The sequence below is a fragment of the Protobothrops mucrosquamatus genome, unplaced genomic scaffold (genome assembly GCF_001527695.2).
Source record: "Protobothrops mucrosquamatus isolate PMUCROS unplaced genomic scaffold, P.Mucros_1.0 scaffold141, whole genome shotgun sequence".
In the NCBI taxonomy this organism is placed as follows: domain Eukaryota; kingdom Metazoa; phylum Chordata; class Lepidosauria; order Squamata; family Viperidae; genus Protobothrops; species Protobothrops mucrosquamatus.
The window spans coordinates 516,125-530,878 of record NW_015386507.1 but is presented as its reverse complement, the minus strand read 5'-3'; the positions used below and the strand labels follow the sequence as shown (position 1 = coordinate 530,878).

General features: G+C 62.0%; 1 protein-coding gene across 1 annotated transcript; it reads left to right on the top strand.

Annotated features, from left to right (window-relative positions):
- The first annotated feature begins 9,085 nt into the window (after positions 1-9,085).
- Positions 9,086-13,505, top strand: CHRNE (cholinergic receptor nicotinic epsilon subunit). Its single transcript, XM_015813162.1, has 12 exons — positions 9,086-9,152; positions 9,237-9,376; positions 9,551-9,595; positions 9,852-9,955; positions 10,031-10,186; positions 10,341-10,444; positions 10,594-10,794; positions 10,936-11,050; positions 11,135-11,249; positions 12,454-12,658; positions 13,137-13,267; positions 13,359-13,505. Exons 1-12 carry the CDS (start codon positions 9,086-9,088, stop codon positions 13,503-13,505), a joined length of 1,530 nt encoding a protein of 509 aa, XP_015668648.1.
- The last annotated feature ends 1,249 nt before the right edge of the window (positions 13,506-14,754 follow it).

The window sequence follows — 14,754 nt, the reverse complement described above, 5'->3', positions numbered from 1 at the left end:
GGCCCTGCCTCAGGGGCCCCGCCTCCCTTTCCTCCCCCCCAAGGCCACCCACACATTCCCGTGGGGAAGGCGGGGAGGGGAGGGGGCCCTCAGAGCCCCTCCCCATGATCCCAGCCCCCCCAACTTCAAGACTTGCTGTCTTGAAGTGGAGGAAGAACACCCCTCATCCCAACTGCGAGGGGGGGGGGAAGGATGATGATGATGGAACAAATGACACAAACACACACACACACACACCCCTTACTCTCTCACCCACACACTCAACCTTCTGGCCCTCTTCTGTTTCTCTCCCCTCCCCCCTTGTGATCTGGGCACCACAGTATGCCCCCCCCCACATGCCCCCCCCGCCTGCTCCTCTTTGCTCTCTGGAGTCCTTGAGGGGGGAGACTGGCTGCTCTCTGGGGTGGGGTCTCCCTCCTCCCTCCCCCCCCCCGCTGGCCCCCAGCTTTGGGCTTCACCTGGATGTATATCTAGAATTTTCTCTCCCACCAACCAAGAGGGGAGCTGTGTATATTTTGCTTTAATTATTCTTTTGTAATGGCAATTTAAGTAATTAACTAATGAAGCACTTTAATGGCCCAGCTCATCCGGTTGGGCAGGGGGCACCCACAGAGGCCTGGGCCGCCTCCCCTCCTCCTCCTCCTCCTCCTCCTCCGGGGTGGGGCCTCTGCTGGCTCCAGGAGTGGGGGGGGGGCTTTCCCCCTTCCCCAGGCAGAGGCACTGCCTGCTTTTGTCCCCCTCCCCCCCCTCGCCCCCCCTTGGCTAGGCTTGGGATGCTTCCACAGGGCTTACTCTGGTGGCCGCTGGGGCAGAGGCAGGCCAGGACGCCGCGGCTCCTGTTTGCAACTTGATTTTCTCGTCCAGTTTGCTTGCATTTGTATATAATCCCCTCCCCGACTTCCCTGTGGAAAAGGGAGCTCCCCCCCCCCCAGGGATCAGTGGTGGCCTTTGCATTTCATCTCTTGATAAAGAACCAAAATCCTCCCTCCGGCTGTGGCTCTTTCTGCGCTGCGAACGGGGGAGGGGAGGGCAGGCGCTGGGCGGGGGTCCTCTGCCCCTTGGGCAGGCAAGGCGAGGGGTCTCCGCAGGGCTGGGGAGCTGGAAGGGGGGAGGCTGCTCTCACCTCGAGAGAGAGGCCAGCTCTGCTGCCCTTTTTTCGGTGGGGGGGGTCTCTTTCCTGCTCTGCGTGTGGACAGAGCAGGAGGAAAGCAGGATTGGTGGGGTGATGGGGGTGCAGATGGGGAGGGGGTGGGTGCTGGCAGGAGGGGGAGGCTCTTTTTAATCGTCAAAAGGCCAGCTCACCCAAGACTCGGTTTCCCTTCCGTGAAGAACTGGAGACGAACCTGCAGCCTTAACTGAAGCGGCAGCCACGCTGCGGTTACTACGCACAGAGGCCGACGGAGGAACCAGGTGGAGACGGGCAGTTCTTGCGAGGCCAGCGGGTTTTTATTCCAATGTCGATGCCGAGAAAGAGCCCCAGCCCACTGCCCCATTCCCCACCCCATCCCTGCAGGGGGAGAAGCCCCTTGCCTGGTTGCGCCCTTCAGCTGCTCTCAGCCACTGTCCCTGCCCTTGGTGGGCAAGTGTGCCCCTGTCTGTGCCCAGGGTGGCTTCCTACTCCCCTCCCCCCATGGGCAGGGGTAGGCAACCTTGGCCCTTTTATGACTCGTGGACTTCAACTCCCAGAATTCCTGAGCCAGCATAGCTGGCTCAGGAATTCTGGGAGTTGAAGTCCACGAGTCATAAAAGGGCCAAGGTTGCCTACCCCTGGCTATGGGGAAGCACCGGCTGCCTGTCTGGCACATGGCCACAGACTTGGGGGGGGGGCATCACTGACCTCCTTTGGAAGGCTTCCATGCCCCCCCCATGCAAGGACCCCCCCAATAAGAGTCCCAAAGGCACCTTGGGGTGACCGCTGGTTTCTCAGCTGTGGGGATGGCTAGCGCCCTCTGGTGGCAGCAAAGCTGCTGCATTTCTGAAACGGGTGGCCGATGTCTTCCGGGGTCTCCTGCATGGGGCCGCTTTGGGCCTCCTGCCCAGGCCTTCCGGTGCCAGGCGGCAGGAGGGATCGGGTGGCAGGGGGGAAGGGAGGCTGCCGGTCTGGGCAAGGGCCTCCTTGGGGGGGTGAGTGCGTCTCAGCGCTGGAGCAAATATTGGGCGAAGCCATTGCCTTCTCCCCCTCCCAGGCAAACGGAAGGGGGCCTGTGGGGGCCAAGTGGGCAGGGGTCCCCCAGAGGCCAGCCGTGGCAGGGCAACTTCCCTGGGGGGGCATCGTGAGGAGCCAATGCTGGCAGTCCGTGAAAGTAGCAATGGCAACCCTGCTGCCTCTCCCCACACAAACCAGGATCTGGCCCCCTTTTCCTCTGGGATGTAGGTCAGCCCCACCTTACCAGGTCCCTGGTTGTGGGGCAGTGAAGGTTTTGCATCTGAGCCATCAGCTGGGGGAGGTCTGGGGAGGGCATAGTCCCAGCTGGGGTAGGGGGTCACTGCATCCCAGGACACGGCAACTTTGTCACAGTTGGGCAGGGACGCCCCACACACACTGCGCTCCGGAAGAGGCTGGAAGAAGGGACCCTTGCCAATATCTCAGCAGCCCCTGGCCTGCTGCAGTGACCAAAGGGTTCCTGGCAGACCCCCCCCCCCAAGGTCCCTCACCTCCCCCTTGTGTGCACACAGGCCACAACCTCTTCGCTGCTGTTGTCCAAACCAAGATGGCACAAAATACAATAACAACGGGGGAGGCATGCAAGATTTGTGGGATCAAGAACTGCCAGAACCGTCATTCAGGACGCTGACTGGGCTCAGCTGTTGGGAAGGGGAACTGGGTGCCTCTCACACGTGCATGTTCAGCCGCCCCACCCCCCACCCCACCTGCCCTGCTTGGACTGAATTCTCACGGATTGCAAGCAGCCTGGCCAATGGGCAGGAAGGGGGAGCCGAAGACCTGCAGGCTGTTTCCCCCCGCCCCCCCGTACTTCAAGCAAGCTCCCTCTAAGCGGACATTGGGGGCTTCTGATCTGGACCGCTTAGCCCTTACAAAGAGGCCGCGGCGTATTTCACCCTCACGGCCCCCAGAGTGTCCTTTCCTCTGTCCAAGCTGTAGGAGGACAGCCTGGAGTGCCTCTGTGCCCATTTTCCGGCAGACCCAGGCAGGCTGACCAGCAGCCAGGTGACGTGACGGGAAGGGCCCACCTGGAACGTCTTGCAGACCCGGTAGATCCGGGGCCCGGTTGCGGGATATGGGGCTTTGGCAAACTTCCGCCGCCACTCTTCGGGGGAGGCCTTCTGCCACTGCTGGGACCTGGCCAGACGGGACCCTGGAGCCCCTCGCAGAGCCAGGCGGTACCAGCCGAGGTAGAGCCAGCCCATCCAGCAGAGCACGGCCAGGGTTGGCACGGCCACCAATGCCAGGCAGGCGAGGTAGAGCGCCAGGCGCAGGAGGCAGCAGTAGCCAGCCAGCCAATCTGCAGAGGGCCCCTTACGAGCAGCCACACAGAGCACCCTGACAGGCAGGGCAGGGCAGAGACAGTGGGCAGAGGGCTTGGGGGGAGGTGGGGGAGAAAAGCCGTGGGTGGAAACAGGAGCAGAAGTCCTGGGTGAGCTTCTGGCAGGGGTGGCGGTGGGGGTGGAGGGGACCAGGGCTGCAGTGCTCGGAGGATGCCCAGCTGCGGCTGCCGTTGGAGGAGCTGCGTTTGGAGGAAGAGGGGTGGTGAGAATCAAGGCAGTGGGGCTGTGAGCAAAAGGGGTGGAAGAGGTCGCGGTCGTGGTGGGGACACGGCGGGGCTGGGATGGGGGGGTTGGGATGTGGGCAGTTGAGGGGCCTTGCGACGTAGTGGGGACATCGGACGTGGGGACATGGGACGTTGCAGGCGACCTCCCCACAGTGGCGCCAGTGGGGGAGGGGCCGAAAGGGGCCCTGGTTGCGGTTGTGGTGAGAGCATTAAAAGTCATGACGGGAGCAGGACTGGTGCTTGTAGGGGACTGTGTAGTTGGTCTAACCGCTGAAGTGCTTGTGGTTGTGAGGGCGGCACCGGTTGGGCTGATGGCTGTGCTTGAGCTGTGCGAGGAGGCTGCAAGGGGCCGTGAAGCCGAGGGGGCAGCGGCTGTGGAGGTCAAAGGGGAGGGGGCCAGAGAGGATGCCCAGCTGTCACCTGCAGGGCCTCCTTCCTCTTCTTTCACCTCGTGGTCGCCATCATCTCTGAGTTTCTTGCAGGCATCAGTTGTGAAATTCACGACGGGGAGGCCCTTCCACTCGGGGGGCGCCTGGCAAAGGACGTCCATGACCCTGCTCTCTGTGACCTCCTTTTCCATGCCGCTCTGCATCTGCACCTTCGTGCGAGTGTACAGGATGCCCGAGTTGTTCATGATCCAGCCGTGCAGGTAGAGCAGCCGGCAGTCGCACAGCCAGGGGTTCCCCACCAGGTAGACGTAGACATACACGGCCTCCTCTGAGAAGAAGCCGTCTGGCAGCCGTTGCAGTCGGTTCCTCTCCAGATACAGCATCTCCAGGTTGGACAGCTCGGCCAGCAGCTCCGGAGGCAGCACCTCCAGACGGTTGTCCGACAGGTCCAGCTCCGTCAGTTCCCCCAGGCCTTCGAAGGCTCCGCCGGGCAGGGTCCGCAGCTGGTTGGCCTGCAGGTGCAGCCGTTCCAGCTTGTCCAGGTCACGGAAGCCCCCCTCAGGCAGCCAGGAGAGACGGTTGTGCCCCAGGTTCAGACGCTTCAGGGCGGGCAGCCCTGGGAAAGGCGGCAGGCTCTCCAGGCCGTTATCAGACAGGAGCAGCTCTTCGAGTTTGGGCAAAGTGGCGCCGGTCTCCAGGACTTCCAGGCTGTTGTTGGACAGGTCCAGCTTGCTCAGCTCCGGCAGGTGATGGAAGGAGGCCAGGGCAACCTGGCCCAGCTGGTTGTCGGCCAGGAGCAGGATGCCCGTGTCCTTGGGCAGCCCGGAGGGGATGCTGGTCAACCCCTTGTCCACACAACTCACCTCCAGCAGGTCCTTGGCCTTGTTCATCTCGGAGGTGCACTGCTCGGGGGGAGGCATGGCTGCCACTGCAGCAACTGAGGCAGCCAGGAGGAGGGGGGCCAGCAGGCCCTGCAGCATCTGTGGGAAGGAGGCCACACAGAGGGTCCAGGATAAGCATTCAAGCCATGGCTTCTTGGGAGGCCAGCTGGGAATTGATCTGACGCTGCTCCGGTGATTGACATAGAGGTTTCCCCTGCATCCCTCTGACCTCAGCTTGGCCAAAGGGGCCATCTGGGGCCTCCTGCTGAGAAGGGCCCACAAGGAGAAGGGGCAGGCAGAATGACTCCCCAAGGCTGGGCCCCACCTGGGAGAGGCCCCCAACCCCTGGGCTGCGGACCAGGACCGGTCGGTGGTCCGTTAGCAAAGCTTCATCTGTGCATGTGTGGGATCTAGGTTGTACACAAAACCATTCTACCCCCCCCCCCCTGGTCTGTGGAAAAATGATCTCCCATGAAACTTGGTCCTCAGTGCCAGGAAAACTGGGGACCCTGCTTAGCACGTCTTTCAGGAAGTGGGGGCAACTCCCAGGAAGTTGCTGAGCCCTGGGGCTGCCTTCTGAGCCTTGCTGCAACGGGCTGGAGGGGGGGCTGGCCTTACAGTTGCTCTTACAGGCAGTGTGGGGGGGGGGCTGTGCAGGAAGCCCACAGTTCTCTTTATCATCATTCTGGACGGAGGCTGTGTGTGGCCAGCTGCAGAAAAGCAGGCAGCATTTCCTGCCATGGTGGGGGGGGATCTCTGTGCATTTGGGGCAGCCCCTCCCTCCCTTGTTCCTCACGGAGGCCCCCTCTTTCTTGCTGACCCTCTGAGGGGGACCCCAGCCTTCTTGCTACTGTCCATGCTGAACATCTCAACCCCAATTGATGGATTATGCTAGTTTACATCTAATGACCGTAGAGATGGACTTTCTCCAGAATCTACCTTCATCGCAACCATTAAGCTTAATAAAAGTTGCAGGGTGATTTGGATGTAGCTAAAACAGATTCTGTTTGTGGCACCAGCCCAATCTGACAGTCCAGCTGTGGATTAATTGACAACACTGTCACTCCACACCTTCCAAATATGTCAGGAAACGCAGCAAAACAATGGCTGGAAATGGGGCTGAGGTATCAAAACAGTTGCTAAATAATCCTAATCAGGCCCATAATTTTGAACACCTGCATTCAATACCTGCCTCACGTTATAGACATCACACTTGTGCTGTGCTGGCTGGGGAATTCTGGGAGTTGAAATCCAGACACCTTCAAGCTGCCACGGTCGAGAAACATCCTGATCAATTGTGTGACATCCCTCCCCGCAAGTGCTGAGCACCAGGATGTGCAAAGCTCTGGTTTCTGGGGAGAATTTGAACCCAGAGCCTGGCATCCGGTTGCTGCTCTCTGAGGGGACCCAGACAGAGGATGGGGCTGGCTATGGGTGGCCAGCCCCCTGGAGCCCAAGGGAGTCATGTTGCAAAATGAAACCGGAGGGCTCGGCATCTGAGCCGTGGTGAAGGAGCTGGAATCCTAACTTAAAGAAAATCCAGCAAAGGGGGGGGGCTTGTCCTCGCCCTAAAAAAAATAAAAATAAATCTTAATAGATTAGCAACCTGGTTGAACAAGTTAGGTGTGGTGTAACGTTTCAGAGGAATAGCTTTGAGTAAATACATCATTGGCCAAACAATACCGATTTTATCTTTCCCAGTCAGCAAAGTGGAATTTTACACTATGTATTTAAGAAAAATGTGGCTGGGCCCAGGAGAGACGAGAGCCGAGGCCGGCAGGCAGGCAGGGGCTCCTGTGCCCCGGGGGGGGGGGGGAGACGGAGATGCTGGGCAGGAAGGCAGGGAAGCGAGGCTGCCCCCCCCTCGGGAGCCTCCCTGGGTTTAAGTGAGCGTGGCCGGCCATTTCACCGCTGGAGGATCTCGGCCAGTTGGAGGAGAGAAAGGAGCCGCCACCCTCCTGGCCCCCCCCCAGAGGAATCCCTAAGCGGAAAAAAAGACCCTCCCTGACCAGGTTCAGGCACCCAAAACCCCCCATTGCACAAAGCGGCAAAGCTTGCCCCCCCCCCAGCCAGGCCAAAGCTTTCCGGCCCGCTCAGCCCCGGCCTGGGGCACCGGGACCCTTTTCCTGGGTTTCTGGTCCGACCTCCCTCCAGCTTCCCTGCCTGCCCCTGTTCTAGGCAGCCTACCTTGCAGGGCAGGTGTTCTCCGCCTGCCGCCTTCCTCCTCTTCCTCTTCCCTTCGCACCAGATCGGACCTGGCCGCGACGGGGAGCTGACGTGCGGGCGCTGAGGCTCCAGGCGGCAGTCCGGCTGTGCTGTGATGCTGGCGGTGCCCACCTACGAGCCTCGCCCGTTTGTTTGGGGGGTCCTGGGTGGGGCAGCCGGGCTGGCAGAGGCTTTGGGCAAGGAGGCCGGTCCTCCTGCAGCCTCTCCCTGCTGGGTCCCAATGGTTGTGCGAATGCCACATCCTGTCCTCCCCGCAGCAGCCAGATAAGGCCACTGCTATGGGGGAAGGAGGGGGCTTTATCTGCCTGCCCAGATGCAGCCCTTCCAGTCCTTCCGTCCCTTGAACTCTGCCCCCCCCAGCTCGAAACCCGGCTCCGAGCCCCCCCCCAGCACAGGGAATGCCTGGTGGGGAAGACTCTGGGGCTCCCTGGCCATGAGGGCACCCCCAAACAGAGGCTGCAGGCAAAGGGCAGGTGATTTTGTCTGAACACAGAGAAGGGATCCCTCTGGGCCAGGTTGAGCCCTGATGGCCTCAGTGGGCCTGGTGAGTTGGAGGGGGGAGGAAGTAGCTCCCCATCTCTGGAAGAGGGGAACCCTGCCTCCTAGCTCCATCCTGGCCCCCTGGACACCGCTGGCTTCATCTGTATGCATACGCCAGGGGTAAGCAACCTTGGCTTTTGAAGTCCACGAGTCCTCAAGGGAGCCATAGTTCCCCCATGCTGGCTCAGGAATTCTGGGAGTTGAAGTCCAAAAGTCCTAAAAGAGCCAAGGTTGCCTACCCCTGTGCTAAACCTGCAGCTCAAGGACCCCCCCACACACACTTCCCAGTCCTGCCCTTTGGACCACAACGCTGGAGATTTTTAGGAAGAGATTGGACAGCCATTTGTCTGAAATGGTATAGGCCAGGGGTAGGCAACCTTGGCTCTTTTAGGACTCGTGGACTTCAACTCCCAGAATTCCTGAGCCAGCCATGCTGGCTCAGGAATTATGGGAGTTGAAGTCCACGAGTCATAAAAGAGCCAAGGTTGCCTACCCCTGGTATAGGCTCTCCTGCTTGATCAAGGGGTGGTGGTGGACTAGAAGACCTCCAAGGTCCCTTCCAGGCCTGTTATTCTGTTTTAAGTGTTGCCGTGCATTGTGGAAATGCAGAGAATAAATGAGTGTAATGCTGAGCAGGTTTTGTGCCCTGGGACAGATGTCTGTCTACTGGCCACAACCTCTCCCCCCCCCTTTGCCATGGATCGTTGGGTGGCAAAGCTTTTGACCAGTTGCAGCTCCATCGATTGTCCTAACTGATGTCTCTGGATTTTGGACGTGAGTTGCTGGAGGAGAGGAGGGAGAGCTTGTGCCTCCAAGTCTCTAGTCCTCATGCGTTGCCCTGGTGCTTGGGACAGATTTGGGTGGATCGTCCAGTCTTCTCTCGGATTTTTCTGCAGTTAAGAATCGCAGCTGCCTCACTTTGCTCTCCCTGTCAAACAGTTCCAGGGTGGCCTTGCGCTCGCCATTGGGGTGCAGGGGGGGGCCACATGCTGCCACATGCTGCCATCTCCTGTGGGGCTGTGGCCCACTGTCCCCTCTGAGGCCAGCCTGGGGCAGGGAGGCTGCTTGTGGGGCACTCCCAGCAGAAGACCCCAAGGGACTTTAGGCCAGATCCGTGGTGTGGGGAGAGCCGAGCGTCGCCCTTCGTCCCCAGCTGCTCTGCCACGGATGCCAAGCATGTGCCAACAGGTGCTCCAGAGCCTGGGAAGCGAATGCCTCTGATGCTTGGGGGGGGGAGGATATCCGGTGCCCCCTCCCCCCAGCTAGGAGCAATCTCAAAATAACTCTCCCCCTCCGCAAAGCGTCTCTCGGTCTGGCCATGGAGGCGGTGGGCAGCCTGGCCTGGGGCTTCTGGCTGGGGCTTCTGCTCAGCTGGGCGGCCCTAGGTAAGGAGAGGGCATCGCTTGGCCCTGGGGTGGTGGGGCTGCTCTCTGGGGCCTCATCCTGTGCCCCCCCCACTCCCCGCACAGGCTCCCCAGAGGGCAACAAGGAGCTTGAGCTGTACAACCGCCTTTTTGCCAACTATGACAACTCCCGGTGGCCGGCACAGAGGGTGGGCGAAGTGCTGAAGGTCTACTTGAGGCTGACCCTCACCAACCTCATCTCCCTGGTAGGGGGGCCTTTCCCCGCCCCTGGAGGGAAGGGGAGACCAGGGGGCTTCAAGAGAATTGAGTGGTGAACGCTTCCTTCCTTCCTTCCTTCCTCCCTCCCTCCCTCCCTCCCTCCCTTCCTTCCTTCCTTCCTTCCTTCCTTCCTTCCTTCCTTCCTCCCTTCCTTCCTCCAGAATGCCAAAGAGGAAACGCTGACCACTAATGTCTGGATCACTCAGGCAAGGACTCCCGCCGGGGGACTCCGCATCTGCCCCATTCTGAACGCCCACTGGCCACCCACCACTTGAGGCTCCCTGGGGGGGGGGCTTCATCTCCCACCTGGGCAGCCCTGGCATTTGACCTTCCTCGCTGCTCTGGAGCAACAGCTCAGGCTGAATTTCAGTCCACCCCATTTTGGGGGGGGGATTCCAGAGTGGGGGGGGGTCTGCCCTGCCAGAGAGGGTCACCTCTGCCTCTTTCCCCTCGTGGCTGCAGGAATGGACGGACTATCGGCTGAACTTCAGCAAGGAGGAATACGACATGGCCCTTCGGGTGCCAGCTGAACTGGTGTGGCTGCCGGACATCGTCCTGGAGAACAAGTGAGTGGAGGAGGTGGGGGGAGGCTACCAAAGGGAGGGGTCTTCCTCCTCCTAACATCCCCTTTTCCCCCTCAGCGTTGACGGCAAATTTGAGGTGGCCTATTCCGCCAACGTCCTGATCTTCCCCGGGGGGAATGTGTACTGGCTGCCCCCCGCCATCTTCCGCAGCTCCTGCCCCATAGAGGTCACCTTTTTCCCTTTTGACTGGCAGAACTGCTCCCTAGTTTTCCGGTGGGTCATGGGCTCTGCGTCAGGGGCACCTGGCCCAGGTCGGCCCCGGGGCTCTGGGCAGGGGGTCATCCGGGCCTCCTTGCTGCGGCTGGGGGGAGGGGTGCTGAAGGAGGGGGCGGCCTTCCCCCGGCCTCCGGGTCTTCTGCCCCTCCAGGTCCCAAACCCACAACGCCCGAGAGATTGAGCTGGAGTACGGCGTGGATGAGAAAACCAACAAGATAGTGAAGGAGGTGGTGATTGATTACGAGGCCTTCACAGGTAGCTGGGGAGGGGGCCGCACACTGAGCTGGGAGGGGAGGGGCGAGGGCTCCATGAAGAGTGGCCTCTTGGTGCCCCTGGCCTCGGGGGCCCCTGGGGAGCCCAGTGCAGAGCCGTCAGCTGGAACGCCCGGAGGGCCTCTGTTTCAGAGAACGGGGAGTGGGCCATCAAGCACCGCCCCGCCCGCCGCATCCTGGCCCCCCTGGACGGGCTGGAGGCGCCCGGCTTCTCCGAGATCCACTACTTCCTCATCATCCAGCGCAAGCCGCTCTTCTACGTCATCAACATCATCGTGCCCTGCGTCCTCATCTCCTCCCTGGTGGTCCTGGTCTACTTCGTGCCTGCCCAGGGTGAGCGGGTGGGGGGGGCAGTTGCTGCAAGGGGGCTGGGGGCACACAGACTGGAAGGGTTGGGGGCTGCTGGGTTGGGGAGAGAGGGAAGGGCATCGGGAGGCCCCGGGCAGCCTCACCAATGAGATTTCTGCCTGGCAGCCGGTGGCCAAAAGTGCACCATCAGCATCTCGGTCCTGCTGGCCCAGACCGTCTTCCTCATCCTGATTGCCCAGAAGGTGCCCGCCACGTCCCTCAGCGTCCCCCTCATTGGCAAGTGAGTGGCTACCAGCCCGCGGAGGGGGGGGCGGGCCCAGGAAACGGCCCGGCCCACCCGCTGCCTCTCTCCCTCTGGGCGCAGGTACCTGATCTTCGTGATGACGGTGACCACGCTGATCGTCATGAACTGCGTGGTGGTGTTGAACGTCTCTCTGCGCAGCCCCAGCACCCACGTCCTGTCCCCCAGACTCAAACACGTGAGGAGGAGGAGGAGGAGGAGGGGGAGGAAGGCTCAGGGCCAGGGAGGAGGGCGGCCTGCTGCTTGGGCAGAAAGTGAGGCTGGGATGGTTTGGCTGAAGCCAGGTGTGACGGCCAAGCGGATATGGGCACCTGCTCTAAAGCTGGCGCGTCATCAGTGCCGAGGGATGCCCTAGGGCAGTGTTCTTCAACCTTGGAAACTTTAAGATGGGGTGGACTTCAACTCCCAGAATTCCCCAGCCAGCTTTGCTGGCTGGGGAATTCTGGGAGTTGAAGTCCACCCATCTTAAAGTTTCCAAGGTTGAAAAACACTGCCCTAGGAGCCCTGGAGGCCAAAGATTAAGACTTCGGAGTGGAGCCCGGAGTCCCGCTGATGACCCAGCCAGCCCCCAGGGTAGATCAGGGCTGGGCAACCCTGGCCACTTTATGGCTTGTAGACTTCAACTCCCACAATTCCCCAGCCAGCCAAGGCTGGACACCTCTGAGCTAGCTCAGCAGGAAATCCGGGGCTGCAGAAGGAAGGCAGCGGGGGGGGGGTCGGATTCGGCCAGCGCCCCCTTGCCGCACAAGGCAAAGAGGCGGGCGAGACGTTCGATCCGGGAGGGCGAATTCCAGCCCTTGTGTTTGCCCCCTCGGTAGGTCAGGCAGCCCCTCCCTCCGTTTCCCCATCCCGCAGGACCCCCCCCCCGGCCCTCCGTCCCGTAGGGGCAGCTTCTTTGGGCACCCCGGAAAATCCTCCAGGTGTCACCGGCACGTCAGAGAGAGAACTTTTGGGGCAGCTTCGGTTCACCCGCCGGGTCGCCACGCGCGGCCCGCGGAGGGCGCCGGCCCGCGACCACGGAGGCCGACTCCGGCCCCGGAACACGCTGGAGTCGGCGGCTGCTTCGGGCTGCTTGGTCGGGGGTGGTGGTGGTAGGGTTGCCAGGTCTGCTTCCCAAAAATAGCGGACAAGCGGGGTGTGGGGGGGTTAAGTAGTAAAAAAAGTAGACTGTACAGCTTTAGATTACGTACCATTTCATCATAAAGCTTTTGAATAAAAAAAAAATGTCCACTATTTTGTGAAAAAAAATAGTGAACATAATGTGAAAAAAGTGGACTGTCCACTCAAATAGTGGACACCTGGCAACCCTAGGGGGGGGACGGGGGAGTCCGGCTCGGGCAGAGAGGAGGGGCCTGACCGCCCCCCTCCTGCTCCCCCCCCAGCTCTTCCTCAAGGTCCTGCCGCGCTGCCTGGGCTCCACCATCGGCCCCGCGGACGACGAGTCCCAGGACGCCCCCCGCCCGCGCCGGCACAGCTCCTTCTCCGTCTTGGTCAAGGCCGAGGAGCGCATCCTGAGGGTGGCGCGCAGCGAGCTCCTCTTCGAGTACCAGGGCCGGCGGCACGGGCTGCAGAGGGCGCCCGACTGCGGTGCGGGACCGGCGGCAGCGGGCAGGCGGGCGGGGGGCAGGAGCAGGAGGGCTCCTCGGGACGTCTCGCTTCCCGCCCCCCCGCCTGGCTGCCAGCCAAGGGGGGGGGGCTGCGCCGCTCTCGCCCCAACAGCTGCTCTCCCCATGCCTGAGGGGACCCCCGACGCCCGCCAGGCGCTTGAAACCCTACACTTGGGCGGAGGGGGGCAGCGGGCAACCTTGGCCTTGACCGGAGGTCTTTGACCTTGCCTGAAGCTGCCACCCTCGAAGGCCGCCTTGGCTCCTCACTCGTGCTCTGTGCCAGCCCGAGACAAACGGCCAACAGGTGGGCAGAGCCCAGGGCCAGGCTGGCACTCGCTCCAGAGAAGGGAGACCGGAGCGCCTTGCAGCCAGGTGTGCTAAGCGCAAGAGAGAGACGGAGGATTGGCTGCGCTTCCTTCCTTCTCACCCGCTCCCCCCTCTGCCCACCTCCCCCCCAGGCGGGCTGGACGTGCAGAGGACCACCCTCCTGTACAAGAACCTCTCCAGCCTGGCCCCGGAGATCAAGGAGTGTGTGGACGCCTGCAACTTCATCAGCAAGAGCACCAGGGGTCAGAACACCAACGGGGCGGTGAGTCGGCTGGGGCCAACTCAAGAGAAGCTGCCCCCCCCTCCACGCTCTCCCTCCCTGCCCGTCTGACCTTTGGCCCCCTCCCTCGCAGGAGATCGAGAACTGGGTGATGATCGGGCAGATGATGGACAAGCTCTGCTTCTGGCTGGCCATCTTGCTCTTCACCATCGGCACCCTGGCCATCTTCTTCATGGGCCACTTCAACAAGGTGCCCGAGGTCCCCTCCCCAGCCCACTAGGGCGAGGGGCTTCTCTCCAGCCTCTGGCCAGCTGGGCCGGATGCGAAAGGAGGCCCACCCCCCACCTTCAGTGTGTGGGGCTGCCCGATTCTCAGCCCGTGGCATCTGCGGTCCAGCAGCAGCCCCCCCCCCTGCAAAGCTGCCCAGCCATGAACGGCTCCGTGTGGCCCCGAAGCTTGCACACGCCTGCTGCGCCTGAATAAAAGCTTTGAGCCTTCGACCTCTCTCCCCTTCCCGGAGTCTGTCTGTTGGGTTTCTCTGCACCAGCCTCCCCCCCCCAGGGAACAGAACACACCCCCCCAGGGAAACCCAGACCACAGGGCAGCCAAGGACAGTCTCTTTGGCCAGGCCTCAGCCAGAGGCCCAGAAGGCAAGCAGGTGACCCCCGGGAGGACCCCCAGAAGAGCTGGGCCACCGCTTGGAAGGACCTTGCGAGGGCAGCCTTCACTACCTCCTGGGTCTCTCCCACCTTATCACTCTGCCCGCAGCCCTGCCCACATCCAACGGGGCCAAAGTCTGCAGGGGCTGGACGTCCCTGCCTCCATCTTCCTCTGCAGAGCAAACGCCCTGATTTGCTTCTCTCCACTTCTGCACGTATCCCACGTCCTCTTTGCGGGTGCGGAACCTGGAGGCTCCCTTGCCGTGTTGCCGTTGGATAACACCTTTGCCCCCGTGCCCCCCCCAAAAAACCTCCTGGCTGCCTGGGTTGCTGGGGCGGCAGCCGTAGAGACCAGAGGGAGGTCATAAGAACAAGTCGGAGAGTGTCCAGGGCCAGGCGGCCCCCAAGGGCCGGCCCACCATGCGTTTCCAAGTTGCTGCAAGGAACTCTGTGATGAGGTGGAAGACCCCCACCCCCCCAGATGACAGTGGGGCTCTGCAGCCTGTCCTTCGTGTCTGGGATGTGTGGATGGGAGCCGGGAGGGGGCAGCACCCCAGCACCGCCTGGACACAAGGCAGCCCTGCCGAACGGGTCTTCCGGCAGAGCAAGGAGGCCAGGCTGGCTCCGTACGGCTGTGGGGTGCTGCCTTCTCGGGTGAGCGCCGGCCGTCTCCCAGCTGCGCTCTTGTGCCTCCCTGACCACGTGCAGAGGGCACACGGGGGATCTCCCCAGGCGGGACCCTGCCTGCACTGGGAATTCAGGAGCCCCACTAGGACAGGACTGAAGGTCTCCCCGAGAGTTCACTGGGGCCAGGACGACACTCGTCGAGCCCTCCGCCTCCTGCCCCACCCCCCCACTCCGGCCCCCCAC